The sequence below is a fragment of the Tympanuchus pallidicinctus genome, unplaced genomic scaffold, assembly GCF_026119805.1.
Source record: "Tympanuchus pallidicinctus isolate F22 unplaced genomic scaffold, pur_lepc_1.0 scaffold3, whole genome shotgun sequence".
NCBI lineage: Eukaryota > Metazoa > Chordata > Aves > Galliformes > Phasianidae > Tympanuchus > Tympanuchus pallidicinctus.
This window is the reverse complement of record NW_026294747.1, coordinates 14,410,609-14,432,716: the sequence shown is the minus strand read 5'-3', so window position 1 is coordinate 14,432,716 and position 22,108 is coordinate 14,410,609. Positions and strand designations below refer to the sequence as shown.

The 22,108-nt window shown below is 43.0% G+C and overlaps 2 protein-coding genes across 5 annotated transcripts in view; one reads left to right on the top strand and one right to left on the bottom strand.

Annotated features, from left to right (window-relative positions):
- The window catches only part of AP2A2 (adaptor related protein complex 2 subunit alpha 2), a 41,039-nt gene extending 39,388 nt beyond the window's left edge, over positions 1–1,651 (top strand). For all 4 annotated transcript variants that reach the window (XM_052692742.1, XM_052692741.1, XM_052692745.1 and 1 more), the window contains 2 exons: positions 581–715; positions 1,499–1,651. In XM_052692742.1, coding sequence (XP_052548702.1) covers positions 581–715; positions 1,499–1,576 — 213 coding nt within the window. In that variant the 3' untranslated portion in view covers positions 1,577–1,651. The remainder of the gene's footprint in view (positions 1–580; positions 716–1,498) is intronic.
- Positions 1,652–11,110: 9,459 nt separating this feature from the next.
- MUC6 (mucin 6, oligomeric mucus/gel-forming) overlaps positions 11,111–22,108 on the bottom strand; it is a 32,539-nt gene continuing 21,541 nt past the window's right edge. Inside the window, exons 25-34 of the mRNA XM_052695807.1 lie at positions 21,660–21,800; positions 21,093–21,155; positions 19,418–19,606; positions 18,040–18,306; positions 16,708–16,845; positions 15,382–15,780; positions 13,965–14,387; positions 12,976–13,395; positions 11,939–12,337; positions 11,111–11,172 (exon numbers count right to left, since the gene is read on the bottom strand). Of these exons, the coding sequence (XP_052551767.1) occupies positions 11,111–11,172; positions 11,939–12,337; positions 12,976–13,395; positions 13,965–14,387; positions 15,382–15,780; positions 16,708–16,845; positions 18,040–18,306; positions 19,418–19,606; positions 21,093–21,155; positions 21,660–21,800 (2,501 nt within the window). The remainder of the gene's footprint in view (positions 11,173–11,938; positions 12,338–12,975; positions 13,396–13,964; positions 14,388–15,381; positions 15,781–16,707; positions 16,846–18,039; positions 18,307–19,417; positions 19,607–21,092; positions 21,156–21,659; positions 21,801–22,108) is intronic.

Genomic DNA, 22,108 nt, shown 5'->3' with positions numbered 1-22,108 from the left:
CTGTCCACCTGTATCTGACCCTTGGCAGGGCTGGGCTGAGTGAAGTGAACTGCTTCTCAGTATGTGAATTAAGTGTAGTCTTCAGCAGCAGCTGGAAACCTGAAGCTATGTATGAAAGCATAAATTTAATGCTGAAAATTGAATTGGAAAAAACTTCTGGCCTTAATTTATTAGGGTCACTAGATGGAGAACAAAACAGCATAGCACTCTGGTCTTTATAGAGCTATCTGTCTGTCAGGCAAAGCAGAAACGACTCTAGTGACAGCAGAAATGGCTTTACCAAAAAGAGGAGAGGCTTAACTCGAATCTTAGTAGTTTCTCAGTAATTTTCCTCAAGGACTCTTTTCAGTTTCAGCTCGGCAACAAGCATAACTCCATCACGTTAAAGATTTCTACTGTACTAACACTGACACTGAATAACTTCTTTAATCTTTTCGCTCAAAACAAATCAGTCCCTTGCTTGCTTTACTAGTGAACAGTGGCTGTGATCGGGGTAAACTTTGGTATTTTTGTCTGTATTTTGGTATTTTTTTTGTATTTTACTGTTCCCGCATGTAAATCTTCTGGATCTCTTTCATAGATAATTGGCTTTGGATCGGCCCTGCTTGAGGAGGTGGATCCCAATCCTGCTAACTTTGTTGGTGCTGGTATCATACATACAAAGACTACTCAGATTGGATGCTTGCTGCGCCTTGAACCCAACCTCCAGGCACAGGTATCTTTTTGCATCTACTGCATAAATACCAATTCCTGTCTGTGCTAAATTGAAAAAGCAAGTCTATATCTGAAATTCCTTGAGGTATTTAAAGAAAATATCTTTTGTGATTGCTAACTGTGATTGAGAGCTTTAACAAGAAATGAAATTGCAGCAGTTAGTCCTGGCATAGCTTGGTAAGCTGCTGCTTCATAGGAATTCTCTTCCATGTGCATATCACTGTATTATTCCAGACTGTCTGTGGATTATCTTCCCTGGAAGGCTGGAAATGTTCAGTTTATTCTTTTGTGCACCTTGGACAAGGTTAACTACAGCTTCCTTTGTCGTTTAAGAAGAATGAAAAAATGATGTGGCTAAAAAAAAAAATCATATGCAAATGAACATAAAACTGTTTAGAGGAAAAATATCTGTAACAGCATTTTGCTAGAGGTTTTATGAAATTTAAGTGAGGACTAAAAATAAATTTTGGGCACCCTGTTTTCCAAACAAATGATAGAATCTTTAGTCTTCCCCACAACACACTCCTTTAAAAGGAAAAACCAAATCTGGGACATCAATTTGTCATTAAAGCTTAGAAACATTAGAACAATGGCAGCTTTCCCAACAAGGGTTTGAAAGAGCTGAATTGCTAGGTGGCTGCCTGCTTCTGAATGTTGTAACGTGAGGTCTTATCAAATCTATCAGAACAAGTCAATAGTAACTGGTTAACTTTCACTTGTTGGCAGTATATTAATTTAAAACCAAACTGTGTTAAAAAATGTGTATATTTGTGTTCTTTTTCAGATGTATAGACTCACACTACGAACAAGTAAAGAAGCTGTATCTCAGAGATTATGTGAATTGCTGTCAGAACAGTTTTAATACTAACCATGACAGTTTTTTGTTTTTCCATTTATATCATTGTCATCATACTGCAAATAAATGTCTTGTACATCACTGTCTGAGTACTGCAATGTTAACCAATACCAGCTCCCTGCCTTAATAGGACTTGCCCCTTGTTTGAAATTGTGAGTGTGAAATGTACAGTACAGGGAAGTGACTTTTTACATTAAAATGGCTTTTAGTATGTTACACAAAGTGTGGGAGGGCTGTCTTTGTGTTTCTTTTATTGCAGAGGTCCCACTTTTAAACTTGTTAAAGGGAAATTGACTTTGACGTAGTAACCTCGGGTTTCAACTGGAAATGGCTAGTAACATTCTGCCTCAGTGCCTTTAACAGGTACTCCCTCTGCTCTGAGCTGAAGAAAAAATGTGTTGCTGCTCAGTAGAGTCAATTCAGACGTTAATATATCGTCAGTTTAAGTTAGACATTGCTTCAGGTGTTGTACTGGATGGGAAGGGCAGATTCCAAGGTGCGTTTGAACCTGATTTACGTGAATGCTTATGTTGACTGTCACCAATTTTTGTTCGATTTGAGAAATGCCACAGGTCCAGAGTCATAGAACCTTAATCTTCTAATTCTTTACATCTTAGCTGTTTTTTTGATCTTTGGAAAGTGGATTGAGCACAAAAGCTATTCTTAATCCTTCTGCTTATCTCAAATAATGAGGTGAGCTTCTCTGGTAGGTAGTGAATGAGTACGTGTTTGTTTAGTCAAACTTAAATATTCTGTTTCTTTTCTTTTGCTACCCTTTAGATTTAGCGAGTAGCAGTCCTGATGACATAGCTGATGGCAGAGAGTGTGGGTTCTCATTAGTGTGGTATTGTATAAAAGGAGAAGAAGGAAAAAGTGGGCACTTGAAGGCTAAGGCATGCACTTTGTAGACAAATATTTAATTTTAAACTATTTTCCCCCTGATGTACAGTGCTAGAACTTGAGAGGCTGAATAACTGGTATCTGTACAGTTTCCAGTCTGTTATTGGTGGTAAAAATATCCTACACAGTGTGGGAGACTTGTGTTGAGATTGGGAGTAGAAAGGCTGAGCGTGTTCAGCTTATACAGGGGCTTCTGCAACCAAAACCATTATAGCTTGTTCCACATGAGCAAACTCTCTGCACAACAAAGTGGGCTTAAGTTTGGCTCACATTGTTCAAGTCTGGAAATGCACCGAAGGCTGTTAAAACAAAGCAGGTGAGGTAGGGGTTAGGAACTGTGGGCAGTTGTCAGTGAGCAGTACTACAGGTCAGGATGAACCAAGAGATCAGCTGCTGCTGCTGTGAGGAGTGAACCTCAGATCAACATTCTCTTCCTTGAAGGAAGCTTAGGACTGTTGTCTCACAACTCATACAGCCAAATAAAGGCTTTGGGTAACAGGGATGGCAATGAAAATGAGAACACTGCTTTGCACACAGGAGGGAAAAAGATTCTACTTGGGTGACTATGGTTTGCTTTCTATCAATGCTCAAGAGTTAAAAGATGGAACGAGGCGATGAGAGTTTGGTTTGGTTGAAGGCTTGTGATCGTACTTGGGTACCAGAGAACTGAGGAGCAAAGGTTGGAGTGTGATGTGTGTTTTTTTTCCAGAAGTGTTTGGTAAATATGGACTTCATTGGATGTAAAGTTGTCTATAGACCTTGTCTTTCTGGAAAAGTTCTCTTGAACAGTTGACCCTTTCATGGCCTCTCGAGCATCTAATCAGGGCTCTCTGATCACAGATAATATCATATCTTTTGAAAAATCTTCATAAGCATTTCCTGCAGTCAAGTTGGTAGTTGGCAAAGTCCTACCAAACTACCTTGTATTTTGTCCTTTGGAGGCTGTGTGATCTTTATTAATCCTGTTGTCTTAACCACGTTGTTGGCTACTGTGTTAAAAATCCGTTGTGCTGAACTAAGGGAGTCTTAGCAGAGACAGGGAGAAGCTTCATTCATTTTTTTCCCCAATTCCTATTGTACATCTGTTCCTCTGGATATGTTCTGTGCCCTTGTCAAAGGACATCTCAAGACACGCTGTACTATACTAGTTCACTTAGCTTTGGTTCCAGCTGTGCTAAAAATGTGCATTAAAAATATGGGTAGGAGGGGGGAAAGGGAAAGCGTCTTTTCAGTGGTGACTGTATTAAGCTTATGATTGTTCACGTTTTGTATTAGATGTCAGCTCAGTGAAGCCATGAGCAGAACAGTGAACAAATTAAGGGTAAATACTTGATTTTTTTATTTTGGGTTTTTTTTTTTTTCGTGAATGATGGTTAACTTACCAAAGTGATGTATCCTTTCAAGCAGACAAAGTAATTTCTGCAGTAAACAGTGTTATTGTTTTCAAGTACAGTATTTTCAGGCATTGATGTGTGAAAATAACTGAATAGCAAAACAGGTAGCATTTGTTCATTCTTGACCTACACTCCAGTATGTAACATTTATGGTGATTGTCTTATTTGTATAAAACAAAGTTCTGTCAAATTAAGTGGAGAATTTTCATATAGAAGACTATATATTAGACTATATTCATCAGAAGAACATATTAAGATTAAATAAATGATTAGAACGGTAATCAGACTGTCCTTTTTTGTCTTGGGGAGTGGGAATGTAAGGGATAATTGCCCAGAATGGTTGTTTTATTCCAAATATAATGTTTTGGAAGAGCAACTGATGTGGGATGGTAAATTCTTTCCTACAAACTTCTGGTGGATTGTTTTGGTTCAGTCTTACCTGGCCTGTGGATCAGAGTTTGGATTTTTCTGTTTGTTTTGTTTTGGTTTTGTTTTGTTTTGTTTTTTTTTTTTATGTTTGGTTTGGTTTTATTTTGGTTTTGTTTTGGTTGTGTTATAAACACTCTACAGTGAAAACTTGATGTAGAATCTTCCTTTCTAAGCATTTGTATATTTGACAGTGGCTGAGCATATAAACACGAACAGTGCATGTAACAGTAAATTGATGTAACTCATCACAATACTTTAACATAACTTGAAATTACTGTTTTCCGGATTTCAGCTGTTTCAAAACAGTGGCTCTTTCCTTGTTTCTCTTCATTGCAAGGCATAAATAGCAACTTAGATGGTGACTCATACATTGCTTTCCATGGCTACAAAAGCACACATCTGTTATTACACCCAGGCAGGATTTGGAAGAAATTACTTGGCTGTAAAAGAAGAAAGTACCTGAGCTGTTAAATACTGCACTCGAACTTTTTGTTTGTTCGTATTTTGCTTCAGGCTCTTAGTGGTTGTCTAAAACTCACTTAAAATTCTATACAACTCTTTCTCAATTGAATTGCAAATAGTAGTAAAAAAAAAAAAAAAAAAAAAAAAAAATTGTCTCTGCTAGCAGCAAGTGGAAATTGCTTGGGTGGACTACCTTCTTCCTGATAGATTTATTGTTTGGTAACTGTTTTGATGCTTCAAAATGTAGCAGACGATTATCCTGCAAATTTCTTCTTTGTCTAAAAGCCACTGCTTATCTGTGTTAATGACATTTTGAGAAATGCCCCACATGAAGGTTGCACAGATGTACCTCCTCCTGCAGAGGTTTTGGCTCATGTAGCACCTTGCAGTCTGACAGCTGCTGCCTCCAGAAGATGAGCACAAGCACTGCACCTGCTTTCAGAGGAAAGGCAGTGGCTTGCCTTGGTCATCTATTTTCCTGGTTTGTGCAGTAATGGGCTAATCCACCGGTCCTAGTTCAAGTGTAGTGAACCTAACAGCCTATTTGCAGGTAAAATAATTGGTCATACAGTGAGGAATGATTTAACAAATCAAATTCCTTCTACTTTATTTGAAAGTCAAAATTCTGTTATTGCACAGTGCACAGGCCAGTGTTTAGCCTCTAGTTAAGTATTGCCCTGAACAAGGCTAGATGTTCTCTGACAGTCTTTGCTCCTAAACCATGCCCACTCTTTCTCCCCACCCCTTCCCCTCAAGATTAGGAATAATTCATCATTCAGTTAATTTAATTGATGCTCCAGCCCGCTGTTCAGGAAGCTCCCTGCAAGGCTAACCTGTATAATCAGTACAAGAGAACTCCCTGCAATGAGCAGTTGCCATGGAAGTATTAGGTTGTAATTAATTGTTAATATTTAACAAAATTAAAATAAGAAGTTAAAAAAAAAAAAAAAAAAAAAAAAGCAAAAACCAACAACACCTGTATCTGAAGCTATCAGAAGGTCTGGCTATTGTATGCAGCTGTCAAAGTTGCAAACGCAGCCCCCAAACACGGTAATTTCCTTAGTGAGCCTTTTGCCAGGGTTATCTGGGTCTTCACATGGTAGCTGAAATTCCTCCTTATGGAGCTGTAATGGTCTGCAACAGCTGCATGCTGCATTGAGCACCATGTTCTCAACATTCAACCTGTTTGGAGGAGAGGGAGGATCAGGTGGGACTTGCATATACAGCCTTTTAGGTTTTGTTCAAGAATGGAATTTGGAACAGTCTTGTGCAAGCAGTGCAGAAGCAGCTCATCCACCTGGTGCTTTGTCATTGATTAGCGCTGCAAAATGTGTAATAGATGAAACAAGAAAATCTTTTTGGGCTTGCATGGAAAAAATATTTAGGTAAGAACAGCTGTGAATGGAAGAAAAGTTGGTAGTCTGACTGTTATCTTCAATAATTAAAAAACCAACTCAAACCTTGCAGTATTGCCATACTGTGTTCAGAAGTTTAGGTGAGAAGATATTCCCTGTGTGCACTGTAGTTCTCTACGCACTGTTGTTCTTACAGGTGCTCTTTCCAGTTAGCTGGCTCGTACCCCAACACTACACTGCTGGGTATAGATCACACACATCTTTTCTAAAGATTTTGTAAAGGGAGTGATAGCTGACAAATAGCACTACTCACAGGAGCTAAAGAAGAAACAGCCTTAGTGTACTTATATTATAGAAGCTCTCCAGTATCCTTACTTTGCTGAAGATGGACACAGTCCTTCACATCGGCTCAAAGTGATGTTTGCAGAACAGCCTCTGTAAGTTATGTTTTCTTCATATTCCACTTTTTTACAAAACTCTGTCAAACACAGAAAAAGGACAACAAACATTTATATGAATGATGGAGTCCAAAAATTAAGTCTAAAAAACTTCTATTCCCGATACTGATGAAACCACAAAGACATAAATGAAACAATGAGCTGGCTAATTTGCAGGGAATTATTTCTGGTTCAAATAATGGATGCGATGGACTTGAAAAATTCTTGATTTGGTCATTTCTAAGATTTTGTTTCTTTACAGACGCAATATTATCAGCTAAACTTTTGAAACTCCCTGCTTGAAGAAAGGTTATAGACAAAACGAGCATTGGTGAAGGCAAGGCTCAGTTAACACTGAGGCAATCACACACACTAATGTACTCTCCTCTACCTGCACATCATAAACTAAGAGGAAAACACACAGTGAAAGTGCTATAAGATAGACAGTAGAAAAGGAACAGTTTACAGTAAAGGAGGCAGTATGAAATGGTTGAAGTATGCTTTCCAGAGAGGTTCTCCTTTGTCTGTGGAACTAACCCAAAAGAGAATGCAGGAATTGGCTGAAATTGAGAAGTTCTTTCTTTCCTGGGTCCTCAAACAGTGGTTAAGGCTTAAAAGCATTTATAACTGCCCCTCCTCCCCCCTCCCCCCCCCCATCATGTAAACATCAATGCACTGTGAGAACAAAGACTTCAAAGCAACTTTTCTATATTAATGCAGAAAGCTCAAAACAAAAAATACAGTCAATATATACAATTGGATTAGCAAAGAATATATCTCAGAACAATTCACACACGAAAAAAATGTACTAAACTCTAAAATATGATGCAGCAAATGACAAGGAAATACTTCACCTTGTGGTACTGTCGATGGCCTAAAAGGAGACATGGAAGTTGAAAGACCAGAAGTGACAGAAAGAGCTGATGTGGTGCGGGTGGTGGTTAATGTCGTCGTTTGAATGGATGTCTGTTCAGTGGATGGGATCTCTGTGGAAGCAGTAGTGGTGATACTGGGAGCAAACTTAATTGTGGTAGGTAAAAGACTTGGGATCACAGCTGGAGAGGATTTGGCAGAGGCAGCGGTGGGAAATGCTACTGAAAATGTTTCACCAGGCGGAGTAAAAGAAAAGGTGGTGTTGTGTGTGGAGGACGAATATGTAGCACTCTCAGAAGAGGGAAATGTAGAAGGAGAGAGGGTTGTAAGTGTAGGCTCTGGTATGGACACTGGGGGCGAAGTAGAGAAGATTGTGGATGGAGCAGCAGATGGCAGCTTAGTGCTGAGAGGACGGCTAGGGGCAGGGAATGTCGTGGTCAGTGGGACTTCTGGGCTGCTGGCCTCGCTGGAGATGGAGGTCTTGGAGATGCTGGTGGTAGCGGGTATAGCAGTGGTCTTCTCTGTAATGGTATACGGCACCACGTGCAGTACAGTTGTCTTTTTGAGGGTGGAGGTTGCTGGAAAGAAAGCATAGGTTGGTTGAAGGAAGACATGGGAAGGGCAATGATGTTGTCTGTTCCCAGGCAGAAGCCCCAGGCTATGCATGTGGGGCGGTAGGATCTTGCTGCACTCTTAACTAATGCTGGTCAAAAGGCAGGAATTGGCCACTGGCTCCTTTCCCACTTCTTACTTTTCCCTCCCTAGAAAGCTCAGAACAATGCCTCAGGGCTGCCCTCCAACACCAGAAGAGGAAGAGATAGAAGACTACCTCTCTCTGGAAAAGGAAACTGCGTGACACTGGCACAGGGCACTGTCTGCCCGCACCAATGCAGGCAGGGTGCTCTCTCATAAGTAATGGACTCCAAGGAAGAAAAGAAGTTCCTCCCCAAACAAAACTGCAGTACAGACCCAGCAACTCACCACAGATCCTAGGAGTGACAGTGCTAAAATCAGTGGGAAAAGGAGGGGGACAACAAAGCGGTTTGTGCTGAATGGTAGGAATGAAGAGTGAGAACTGGGAAGAGCAAACACTACAGCTTGAAGAGCAGGAGGAATACATACCAGGAAGAGATGTGCTCAGTACTGTTGAGGATATAGTTGAGAAGGGAGAAGATGCTGATGATGGCAGCAGGCTGGTTTTGGCTGTGGAGAGTGTGGAGGATGCAGGTGTAGGCGACTCTGTTGGAGCACTGGTTGTTAGAGAAGACAGCTTGGGCCATAGGGTTGTAGGCGTGGACTTTGGAGTGGAAGTTGAGAGCAATGTGGAGAAGAGTGTGGATGGAGCAGCAGATGGTAAGCTAGTGCTGAGAGTGATACTGGGAGCAGGGGATGTCGTTGTCAGTGGGACTTCTGGGCTGCTGGTCAGGCTGGCCTCACTGGAGATGGAGGTCTTAAAGGCGCTGGTGGCAGACACAGTGGGAGTAGTCTTCTCTGTGGTGACTGGAGGCACAATGGGTGGCACAGTTGTCATTTTGTGAGTGGATGCTGCATAAAGAAAGCATAGTTCAGCCGAGAGTGGCAGGGCAAGAAAAAAATGGCAAAGATGAGCTGTTCTCATGGAGAAACCTTTAGGCATGCATTTGGCCAATAAGATATGGAGCATGCCTCAGTGCTGTGAAGCATGCCTCAGAAACAGCTAAAGCACTGCTGTACTACCAGCACTGATGATCACAAAGCAGAGCATCAAGCTAGCTGCTCCCAGGAGGAAAAGAAGCTTCACCCCAACTCAAACCAGGGCATAGTCCCAGAACCAGAACCTCAGTATCCAGAATGATAATGACAAAAGCAGAAGGTAAGGAGGGTGATAATAACATGGAGGGTGAACACTGCATGGTTTGTGCTGTGAGGTAGAAAAAAAGAGGCGAGAGCTGGGAAGAGCAGGCAGAGCAGTAGGAAGGACTAAGTGCAGACTTACAGGGTTGCAATGTGCTCAGTGCTGTTGAAGACACAGCTGAAAAGGGAAAAGATGCAGATGATGGCAGTGGGCTGGTTTTGGCTGTGGAGGGTGTTGAGAAGACAGGTGAAGGTGTCTCTGTTGGAGCACTGGTTGTCGGAGAAGAAGGCTTGGGCTGTGGGGTTGTAGGCATGGGCTCTGTTGTGGAGGTTGGGAGTGAGGTAGAGTGTGTGGACAGAGCAGCAGATGGCAGCTTAGTGCTGAGAGTGCTGCTGAGGGCAGGGGATGTTGTTGTCAGTGGGAATCCTGAGCTGCTGGTGGGGCTGGCCTCACTGGAGATGGAGGTTTTGGAGGTGCTGATGGGGGTGGTCATCTCCGTGATGTTATATGGCACCATGTGCACCACAGTTGTTGTTCTGTGGGTGGAGGTTGCTGGAAAGAAAGCATAGGTCAGCTGAAGGTTGAAAAGTAACAAATAAAGGGAAAGGAGGCTGATTGTTCCCACGCAGCAGCTAGGGATATGGGGCTATAAGGTAGGACTGTGTCACACAGACTATCTGGGTAAGAGGCAGGAATGTGGCAGTTGTTCCTGTCCTTTCTCTCCTGATCCTGTCCCTCCCCCCCCAGGAAGATGGCTTAAGAACATCAGGGCTACCCTTCAGCACTGCAGCTACCTCCTTCTCTCCCTGGAAGAAGAAACTCTCTGTATGTGTCATGTCCATTCAAGACACTGGCACAGGGCACTGTCTGCCCGCACCAACACAGGCAGGGTGTTCTCTCATAAGTAATGGACTCCAAGGAAGAAAAGAAGTTCCTCCCCAAACAAAACTGCAGTACAGACCCAGCAACTCACCACAGATCCTAGGAGTGACAGTGCTAAAATCAGTGGGAAAAGGAGGGGGACAACAAAGCGGTTTGTGCTGAATGGTAGGAATGAAGAGTGAGAACTGGGAAGAGCAAACACTACAGCTTGAAGAGCAGGAGGAATACATACCAGGAAGCAATGTGCTTAGTGCTGTTGAGGATATAGTTGAGAAGGGAGAAGATGCTGATGATGGCAGCAGGCTGGTTTTGGCTGTGGAGGGTGTGGAGGATGCAGGTGTACGTGACTCTGCTGGAACACTGGTTGTCAGGGAAGAGGGCTTGAGCCTCAGTGTTGTAGGTGTGAGCTTTGGAGTGGAGGTTAAGGGAGAGGTGGATAAGAGTGTAGATGGGGCAGGAGTTGGCAGTCTGGTGCTGAGGGTGCTGCTAGGAGCAGGGGATGTTGTCAGTAGGATTTCTGGGCTGGTAGTGGGGCTGGCTTCAGTGGAGATGGAGAACTTGGAGGTACTGACAGAAGACATCGTGGGAGTGGTCTTCTCTGTGGTGATATATGGCACCATGTGCAGCACAGTTGTCACTTTGTGGGTGGTTGCTAGAAAGAAAGCAGAGGAATCAGTTGAAGAGTAACCAGGGAAGGATCGCTGATCCCAGGCAGAAATTCCATGTCAGGCAAATAGGCAACAAGGGTAGGCCTGTGCTGCCCTGAGTCTTGCTGGTCGAGAGGCAGGAATTTGCCAGTGGCTCCTGCCCTTTCTCTTTCCATATCCTGCTCCTTCCCAGATGAGTAGAAGAAAGCTGCTCCAAGTAGAAGCCCTCCAGTGCCTCAGCACTCTCTGCTTTTCCCCAGAAATAGAGCCTTTCTGCACATCCCTTTACCTAGCTGAGACACTGGTAGATCATCCCGTCTTCCTGTTTCATGATGCACAGGGCAGGCTCCAAGTGTGAGACCTGAGCCCCAGCACGATAACTCCAATACCTGGAAGGGAAAAATCCTGAGAGGGCCAAAGAGAATTGCAGTTCATGTTGACCCTGGATGACTTCTAGGACCCTATTCAGCCACTGGCTCAGTTCCCCTCATGAGAAAGGGGGGAAAAAACTGGAATGGCAAAAGAAGGGAAAGACTCAAGTGTCAAAACACTTGAAATTTCACAAGAAAGTGGAATAACTGAATAGAGAAATGTACAATAGAAACTAATGCCCAAGTGATGCATAGAAATTACTCACCACCTCCTACCAAGTACACGGAGGTTATACCAGCCTTTGAGGAATGGCTCTTTTGAAAAATATCAACCCTGATCTTATTGCTGACTATGAATTTGTGTGGCATGGAATATCTCATTGGACAGCTGGCGTCAGCTGTGAAAGCTGTGTAACTATCACCATCTTGCCCACTCCCAGACCAGAGAGATGCCAGAGAGAGAAACAGACTTGTTTATGATGTGCCAGCATACTTCATAGAGATCTAAAGCATCACTGTAATATCAGTGCTGTTTGATCAAAAAGCTAAAGCAAAGCACCAGTTGGGTTCCAAGGAAGAAAAGCTCAATCCAAGGAGCGTAGGAAGAATCAAGACAGTCCACGGGACTTCAACACATGTTCTTCCATGAATTACAATGTAAAAAGCAGCAGGTAAGGAAGGTGACAATCAAAGCACGTGACAACTGCATGGTTTGTGCTGTGAGGTAGGAATGTAGGGTGGGAAGAGCAGGCAGAGCAGTGAGATGGGCAGAAGGGAGGCTTACTGGCATATGATGTGCTCGGTGCTGTTGAGGACACAGTAGAGAAGGAAGATGGAGACAATGACAAGAGGCTGGTTTTGGCTGTGGAGGGTGAGGTTGATGCAGGTGTAGGCGACTCTGCTGGAGCACTGGCTGTCATGGAGGAAGGCTTAAGCAGCAGGGTTGTACGCCTGATCTTCGGTGTGGAGGAGAGTGTGGATGGAGCAGCAGATGGCAGCCTTGTGCTGAGAGTGCTGCTGGGGGCACGGGATGTTGTCAGCGGGACTTCTGGGCTGCTGGTGGGGCTGGCCTCAATGGAGACAGGGGTTGTGGAGGTGCTGGTGGCAGACACAGTGAGAGTAGTCTTCTCTGTGGTGACTGGCAGCACAATGTGTGGCACAGTTGTTATTTTCTGGGTGGAGGCTGCAGGAAGAAAGCACAAGTCGGTTGAAGGGTAACAATGGAAGGGAAACAATGCTAGCTGTTCCTGGTGGAGGACCTAAGCCAGGCACGTGAACGAGAAGGCAGAACCAAGCTGCACTGACTCTCACTGGGCAAGAAGCAGGAAAGAGCCAGTGGTTTCTGCCCTTTCCTTCCCCATCCTCCTCCTATCCAGAAAGTTGCAGCAAGGACTGCACCTCATGAGTGCCCCCTAGCATTTCACTACCCTCTGTATCTCACTGGAAGAGGAACATCCCTGCATGTGCCTGTCTCAATCAAGACACAGGTAGAGGGCACTGCTTACATGCATCAAGCTGGGTAAAGCACAATCCAAGGGAGAAACCAGTGCACCAGCTGAACTCCCCAGAGTGCTGAGAGGACCTTAGAGAAGGGCAGCATGTGGCGACTTCACCCTAATTAGCTGCTAAGCATTCAGTCAGCCATTTAATCCATCATGTCATGAAGCACAGCAAACAACCCCCTATAAACCCTACAAAAATGCCCACCACCAGTGAGCAAAGGAGTGTGACAACAAATTGGTGTCCACAGTAGATGAGAAATGAAGGGCAAAAACTGGGAAGAGCAGGCAGAGGAATGAGAAGGGCAGGAGGGAGGCTTACTGGGATGCGATGTTCTCAGTGCTGTGGAGGACACAGACGAAGAAGTGGAAGATGCTAATGACAGCACTGGACTGGTTTTGACTGTGGAGAGTGTGGAGGAAGCAGGTGTGGTAAACTCCGTTTGAGCACTAGTCAGTGGGGAAGAGGGCTTGGGCCTTAGTGTTGTAGGTGTGGACTTCATTGTGGAGGTCGGAGGAGAGGAGGTGACTGTGGATGGGGCAGAAGATGGCAGCCTGGTGCTGGGAGTGCTGCTGGGGGCAGGGAATGTCGTTGTCAGGGGGACTTCTGGGCTGCTGCTGGGGCTGGCCTCACTAGAGACAGTGGTCTTGGAGGTGCTGGTGGTAACAGGTGTGGCAGTGGTCCTCTCCGTGGTGATATACGGCACCATGTGCAGCACAGTTGTTGTTTCATGGGTGAAAGCTGCAGGAAAGAAAGCATTGGTTGGTTAAAGGATTACAAAGGAAAAGAAAGGAAGTAGACTTCCTTTCCCATACAGATATTCCCATACAGTTCCCATACAGAAGCCCTGGGCTATGCAGAAGGGCAGGGAAGTAGGACCTTGCTACACTGACACTCGCTGGGCAAGAGGCAGGAATTGGCCACTGGCTCCTGCTCTTCCCCTCCCCTTCTTCTCTCCTCCCCAGCAAGGTGAGATAAAAACAATGCCTCAAGGCTGCCCTCCAGCAGCTCAGCTAACTCCTCCTCTCCCTGGAAGAGGAAGTTCTCTGGCACAGGGCACTGTCTGCCCGCACCAACACAGGCAGGGTGTTCTTTCATAAATAATGGACTCCAAGGAAGAAAAGAAGTTCCTCCCCAAACAAAACTGCAGTACAGACCCAGCAACTCACCACAGATCCTAGGAGTGACAGTGCTAAAATCAGTGGGAAAAGGAGGGGGACAACAAAGTGGTTTGTGCTGAATGGTAGGAATGAAGAGTGAGAACTGGGAAGAGCAAACACTACAGCTTGAAGAGCAGGAGGAATACATACCGGGAAGAGATGTGCTCAGTACTGTTGAGGATATAGTTGAGAAGGGAGAAGATGCTGATGATGGCAGCAGGCTGGTTTTGGCTGTGGAGAGTGTGGAGGATGCAGGTGTAGGCGACTCTGTTGGAGCACTGGTTGTTAGAGAAGACAGCTTGGGCCATAGGGTTGTAGGCGTGGACTTTGGAGTGGAAGTTGGGAGCAATGTGGAGAAGAGTGTGGATGGAGCAGCAGATGGTAAGCTAGTGCTGAGAGTGATACTGGGAGCAGGGGATGTCGTTGTCAGTGGGACTTCTGGGCTGCTGGTCAGGCTGGCCTCACTGGAGATGGAGGTCTTAAAGGCGCTGGTGGCAGACACAGTGGGAGTAGTCTTCTCTGTGGTGACTGGAGGCACAATGGGTGGCACAGTTGTCATTTTGTGAGTGGATGCTGCATAAAGAAAGCATAGTTCAGCTGAGAGTGGCAGAGCAAGAAAAAAATGGCAAAGGAGATGGACTGTTCCCATAGAAAAGCACATATGTGGGCAGTGAAATAAAGCCATGCCACAACCGCTCTCACTGAGCAAGAGTCAAGGAAGGGCCAGTGGCTTCTGCCCTTTTCTTCTCCATCCTTCTCCTGTCCAGAAAGTTGCAGCAAGGACAGCACCTCAGGAATGCCCCCTAGCATTTCACTCTATCTCACTAGAAGAGGAGCCTCTCTGCATGTGCCTGTCTCAACCAAGACACAGGCAGAGGCTCTGCCTACATGCATCAAGCTGAGTATGGGACAACTCAAGGGAGAAATCAGTGACCCTGAATTCCCCAAAATCCCTGATGACAAAATGCTGAGAGAGCTTCGCAGAAGGGCAGTTTGTGGTGACTTCACCTTTGTTAGCAGCTAAGCCTTCACTCAGCTGTGCTGCTCACTCCATCCAAACAAGCACGACACCACAACTACCATAAGCAGAAATGCCCACCACCAGTGGGCAAAGGAGCGTGACAACAAATTGGTGTCCACAGTAGATGAGAAATGAAGGGCAAAAACTAGGAAGAGCAGGCAGAGGAATGTGAAAGGCAGGAGGGAGGCTTACTGGGATGCAATGTTCTCAGTGCTGTGGAAGACACAGTTGAGAAGGGGGAAGAAACAGATGATGGCAGCAGGCTGGTTTTGGCTGTGAAGGGTGCAGAGAATGCAGCTGTAGGTGACTCTATTGGAGCAATGGTTGTCAGAGAAGAGGGCTTGGGTCTCAGTGTTGTAGTGTGGGCTTTCTCATGGAAGTTGGAGTAGAGGCAGAGATGAGAGTAAATGGGGCAGGAAATGGCAGTCTGGTGCTGAGAGTGTGGGTGACAACCCTGGGGTGCATACTGTACATCAGGAGTAAAGGGGAAGTACTGGGAAAGCAGTGAGAAGGAGTAGAATTGGGAAGGACTAGGGGGAGACTTACCGAGATGTGATGTGCTTAGTGCTGTCGAGGACATAGTTGAGTAAGGGGAAGATGCTGATGATGACAGCAGACTGGTTTTGGCTGTGGAGGGTGTGGAGGATGCAGGTATCAGCAACTCTGTTGAAGCACTGGTTGTTGGGGAAGAAGGCTTGGGTCTTAGCGCTGTAGGAATTGTTTTTGGCATGGAGATTGGAGGTGAGGTGGAGAAGAGTGTTGATGGGGCAGGAGTTGGTAGCCTGGTGCTGAGGGTGCTGCTGAGGACAGGAGATGTTGTCAGTGGGATTTCTGGGCTGGTAGTGGGGCTGGCTTCAATGGAGACAGAAGTCTTGGAGGTGCTGGTGAAAGATGTGACAGGGGTAGTCTTCTCTGTGGTGAGAGGCAGCACAGTTGTCTTGGAGGCTGCCATTGGAAATCAGAAGTTGATTGGTCTCATTACTATACATGCTAAATATGGATATATATATGAATATATATATATGTATATATATGAATATGGATCATGTCTGTTTCGCAGTGTGTTGGGTAGAGTTCCTGGAGCAGCTGAGGTTACTGATGGAACAGGCATTAATATCTCTTTCCTGACCAGAGCATTCATTCATTACTACTTTACTAGTTGCAGTCTAAGCTCTGGTTGGCTTCCTTGCTACAAAGAAAGTGATGAGAAAAAATGATGGTTGAGTCTTGGGAAGAATCCTATGTGAAGCATGTTGTGGCATCTTCTGAAAGGAGACTGTCCTGGTCAACACCATGAAGACCTGGGCATGTGGAGCATTATAGGTCTATGTGGGGGAAATGTACCCTGGAGTTTGAGCATCTTCTTGCCCACCCCTCCACTGGTGATATTTTTGCACCCAGGATCAGCACCTGGTTTCTTTATCTGCGCAGCAAGGAGGCAGCATTTGTTGGCCCAAGTTTGCCATTGCTGTGCAGGGCCTAGGCATCCTTTGTATGGAAAACATACTTGTATTCTCTCTCTCACCAAAAACTATCCTAGAATTGTAATCTTCCACTCTCACTGCCTTTTATTCCCCCCACTCTCTTACAGCACTGCTACAAGAGGAGGGCCTGTGGGTAAACTGGTCTCCACCTGCTAGTTGTTGGGCAGAAACTCAAACAAGGCTGTAGGGTGATAAAGCTCTGTGCCCCAGAGTCAAATGCCTGAAGCAGCAAGGGAGAAGGACATAATTAGGGGCAATGTGACTGCCTGAGTTTGAGTGGTATGGCAAGAGGAATAGGAATAGAAAATGAATATCAAAAGTGAAACTTGTGTAACATGACACTCAGAAGAGAAGGGTGGGAGCTTGAAGGAGCAGGTGGCAGCATTACCTGGATGTGATGGTCTCAGCCGTGTTGAGGATGGAGATGAGGGGAAAGAAACAGATACAGCTGTGGTGGCAGGTAAAGAGGTGGGGCTCACAGGTATCCTTGTCAGAGGAACTTCTGTACTGCTGGTGGTGCTGGCCTCTGTGGAGACAAAGGTCTTAGAGGTGCTGCTGGACAGTGTCATTGGGGTGGTCTTCTGTGTGATGAGATGTGGTACAGTGTGTGGCATGGTTGGTCTTTTGTGGGTTACAACTACTGGAAGGAAGGCACAAGTCAATTGAAGGTGGCAGGACAAGAAAGGAAGATGGAGGGAATGCAAAGATCCTAGGCAGAATACGAGGGCTGGGGATGGAGCACAAAAGGCAGGCCTGGATCTCACTCAGTCTTGCTGAGCAGAAAGGAAAAACAGACCAGGGGCTTCTGCCTTCACATTCCCTTTTCTGCTTCTCCACAGAAATATGGGGTAAGAACTGGGCCCGTTCAGCACCCTATGCCTCTTTGACCTCCTGAGGGAAGAAGAACAACCTCTCCAGATTTGTGCATCTCCCTTAAAGGCACTCCAAGCTGGGCATGGGCATCCCAAGAAAAAGCTAGGTAAGTGAAACACAGTCACAGGCCAATGACAGTTTTCAGATCATTCTTAGTCACCTACTGAAACTTGGTGGTGCAGAGTGGTTGCTTGATTTCCCTCACTCTCTCCAATGTAAGGAAAAATGGATATTCAGTAATGCTCAATGTCTGGGAAGGTACCTAATAAAAGTGGGTTGTGATGCTTTCTCAGACTAAGCCAATGTTGTTGGCAGAAGGAGACCTGAATGTATGCACCCCAACAGTACGGGTGAGAGATGTTTGGACTGGGAGATAGTGTGCAGGTGCCTTCTCAAAGCTGACTTCTCCCTGCATGCTGTCCCAGACTCTGGTCTCAGTGGCTAATGTAGGTATACAGCAATAGAAGAAGCTGTCATAGTTGACATATGGCATACTTGGCTTCCCAAAATACCACTTCCTTTGTGACAGACAGGATTTATATTTTTTGGAGAAGTTGTCTAAGGAGAATGCACATCTGTATGTTTGTCTTTGAAAACTCACTTTAAAGTACAGAAAGATTTTTACCTTAATCTACTTCCTTGGAGGAAGTGAATAGATAGAGAAAGGCCTCTGAGAGAAATGTTGGTTTTAAGATCTTATTCAGATGTCCAATGCTCGCTGCATTGGCAGGACGCTGAAGTTTTCATTTTTATTACAATTCATCAGTCATCATTTTCCTTTCTCACTAATTTGCACTTTTAAAACATCTAGTAAGAATGAATGTTTTTGGGTTTTTTTTATGCTTACCTACTGTTGTTAGTTCAGGCTTGCTGAAAGTTGCAATCTGAGATGTAGTATAAGGTACTGAGATGGTTGTCATTTCTTCTTTGACAGTAGTCTCTAAGAGTGGTGTAGTGAACCTTGTTTTTTCTGTCTCTGTTGTAACAATGGTTACTGAGGCAGTAGTTGTAGATTTTGGTTCAGTGAAGATGGTTCCTTTCGCTGAGGTAGTTATGGAAGGTGTAGTTACTGTAGAGGTCATGCTTGGCATAGCAAAAATTGATGTTGTATGTTCTTTTGGAGTAAAAGGTAAGGAATATCATGTGAGTAATCAATTTATGTAATAATTAAAATAGACAAAACATGAAAAACTGCCCATGTTCACAAGACATAGTTTTTTGCCCTGGATCTTTTTAATGTTTTGCATGTCAAAACATTAAATGATTGTCTGTATTTATGTTCTCCTAATCTAAATGGCACCCTTTCCTACCTGTACTTGTTTTCTCTTACCTCATATTTTTCTTTGTTCTCATTTTGTACATCTTTTTCTATTATTTCCTGTGATTTCCTATAATCATTCTTCGTATAATATTTCTAAAAGTTAGCTTTGTTGTCACTTATTAGCAAAAGCCTCTATAGGCTTTGCCCAAATAACAGTGTCACTGGCTAACCTTATATTCTGAATTAGCCTTCTACAATCCATATTACAAAACTAAATAACATCATACTGTAGGACCTTCCTTGTACCAGTTCTTGTCCTGTGAAATGGGACCTCTTTTTACCTCTGTTTTCTTCTGATAGCCTGGGTCCAGTATGGCTTTTTAGTTGGAGTGCATGTTGGTGGAAAGCTGCATGCCATTATGAGTATCCACAAATCATATAATCGGAAAATAATTTATGCTGGAAAAGTCATCCTGCTGAGAGCAGGATCCTAGAATAGTAGTCACTGCACTGATACCTCTGTGATTTTGCCTTGAAGCCTGCTTATGTTATTATTTGGATTTTTGAGACTGGGTGCTATTTGAACATGACTGTGTGACTGTGTTACTGAACCAGCTGTGTAATGGAGGTTGAAACTGAACTAATAAATCCAATTGCAGCTGAGCTGGCTCACTGCTCACTTCTAACATTCTTCTCAGATGAGTCACAACAAGTTATTCGAGTTGCATTTCTAACCTGTCATCTATATCCTTTTTCTTTCTCTTTCCACACACTTTCCATCCATGCTTCCGAACATTTTTGGTTTAAACTGCTTTCTGGAAGCCTACTTTACCTACCTTCTAATCTGCAGTCTCTTGCTTGGATGTTGAGACAGCTTGCAATGCCTTCCTAGTGTAATGATAGCTCAACTCTATATAGAATGTGTTTGATGTAATTTGTTTTAGACAATAGTACAATAACTTACCGGTTGTTGACTTCATTGTGACAAGAGGTGATGATGAAGAAGTTCTTGGGACTGTGATTTTTGAGGTTACAGTGAGATTTCTGGGCTCAGTTGGTACAGTAGATGCAGAAGAAGTACTAGGTGATGTTGATTGGGTAGCTGTGGATAATGTGACTGCAGTAGAGATTCCTGTTGCTTTAGGCTGCATTGCTGTTACTAAGAGGAAAAAAAATCAAAATCAGAGGATAAGAAATAATTCTTCATAATCTATTAAAATGTTCCTATAGAAATTTGAAAATTATTTTTAGAATGAAAAACTACTACCAGTAGTAACAATTGAAAATAATTCCTACCTTAATTTCAAATATTTAAGAAAATTCATTGATCTATTCCTTTATTGTTATTTGCAGCGAATATGTTGAACAGGAATTCTTGCAGAAGCTTTATTCATAAAACCACCTCTTTACCTTTTTCCTAGTAACTCTCATTTTCATTAATGAAAGTAATGTAATTTCTAACAAAGATCAGTAAATACAGGCTCCTTTCCTGGATCAGGCTACTGGAGCTTGATGTACTTGGTCACGCACTTCCAAGACCAGCTTCCTGAACTGTTAAGTGTTATAAAGCCAATCACCATTTAAAATTGTAGTGAACATTTTGTGTGATTTTGTGTTTCAGGGAGAAGACAGAAATCCATACTCACTAAAAAAAATTTCATTACTAATGAAATTGTGCCTCAGTGTACACAAATATTTCTGGGAATTTTTTTGTGATAATTATGATACTGACTTTGTGTTACTGCATCTTACACATTCAAAACTGGTGATACCATTATATCAAGCAAAAAAAGGGTACTTCTTATCTCAGAAACAAGGATCAGGACATACACCAGTGTGTAAGTACTTGTTCAATCAACTGCTTAAACTAACCTGTTGAAGGTGAAGAAGTTTCTGGAGTAGCACTAATACTTTCATCTCCTGTGACATAGAAGTAGAACAGGTTACATTTTTAGTTGGAAGCATATTAAGAATATTCCAAATAAGGCAAATTTCAGATAGGAAGAAAAATTAGGTCTTTTCAAAGGATTGTGCTAATTAGTGTGATAAACCTGAAAATGCTTGTTTCTACATATATTGGTGATAAGCTTCACATGAAACTACTTAAAAAATAATGAAGAACTTAATACAACTCTTAATACAAATCAACATGAGCATATTTCTGTTTAAGGGCACTTCACTTTCTAGGGATAATGGAAATGCTTTTTTATCTGTAAATAAGATCAGTAGCTGAAATTCTGGTTTCACAAGTAAGAATTCTGTTAAATGAAATAAACAACTGTAATTGAGGGTGGTTTTTTTTTTGTTAATTTTACATCTTCATGGAAATCGAAATTGTAGCGGGAGGCCATCCACAACATTATTTACTATGAAAGGTTTTCGGAGTAGGACACTGCACACTAATAAATCTTAAGTTAAATAATTCTAAAAACCCACAGAACTTAAAGGGAATTGCTAAGTTAAGTCTACTAGTTTTACATACCAGTAGTACAACAATAAGATTATCTTGAAGAAAAGTTATACAGGGATGAATGGTAATCATTAACTGAGAAGTAACTAGGGAAAGTATCCTCTTTGTCAACACTCGAAGGTTTTAGTTACTGTAAAGAAAAAGGATGAGCATACAGGGCTCTACTTACCACATGGCATGCATTTTTCTTTCTCATAGTCAAAATATTCATCATGAGAGCAGTTGTAACAGCCTGAAGAAAAGGAAACATAAATTCTTTTTACATTCCTCAGAGTACAGCGTTTACCCTATACTATGTATAATCCAAAATCTTAAATTTCTATTACTAAGAAATTGTATTGATTGTAACTTCATACATTCAGGTAAGCATCTCCAGTGTAATCCTCAGAAGGAACTGCATATGTAGTAAATTTTGGGGAGTTCTCCAATCATATTTGTTTTTCTAATAGAAATAATACTGTTCTCTTCAGACCTTTTCTTACTCAAGGAGAGGTAATTTTAATTAGCACAGGTCAGAGGATTTATCTTCGTGATAACCTGAGTTCAATATAAAGCCAGGTGTAGTACAGGTACTGAACAAATTATGCATTTAAAGCATTAGAGGTAAGATAAAGAAAGCAAAACTGCTTTAAAGGTAACATCTGTGAAAACATTACTAACTGTGATATGGAAAAAAAAACACCATGGAAAATAATTATGTTGCTGCTTTGTGGTTTGAAATAGTATAGCTTATTACCTTCAATGTTCATATATTTGTAGTATTGATTTGGACAATTACAAGGTCTGTAATGCCAGGTGCAGTTGACACTGGAGCCGTAGGAATAAGCATCCCCACTTCCTGTTTTTCTGTGAGAATTGTAATACTCACAGTAGACAGCTAGAAATGGCAAAACCAGGAGAAAGGTCAGAATTTTTCAAAGAGAGAACGTTGTTTTCAAAGGACTGAAGGGAAGACAAAATTTATCAGCAGCTTGAGTAAAAAAAATTGCCACTGGAACTTTCAGTATGATGTGCAAATTGAAATTTGCTTTAGTGATACAAGTCAGTTTCTTTTTTTGTGAGTTAACTGTGCAGGATTTTCCATAATTTTAATGCATAATACAGTGAATACTGAAAAGAAACTATCAATGATGACAACTTCAGCATTGATTTATAACCCCCTCACTCTCTCTTTTCCTCTATGTA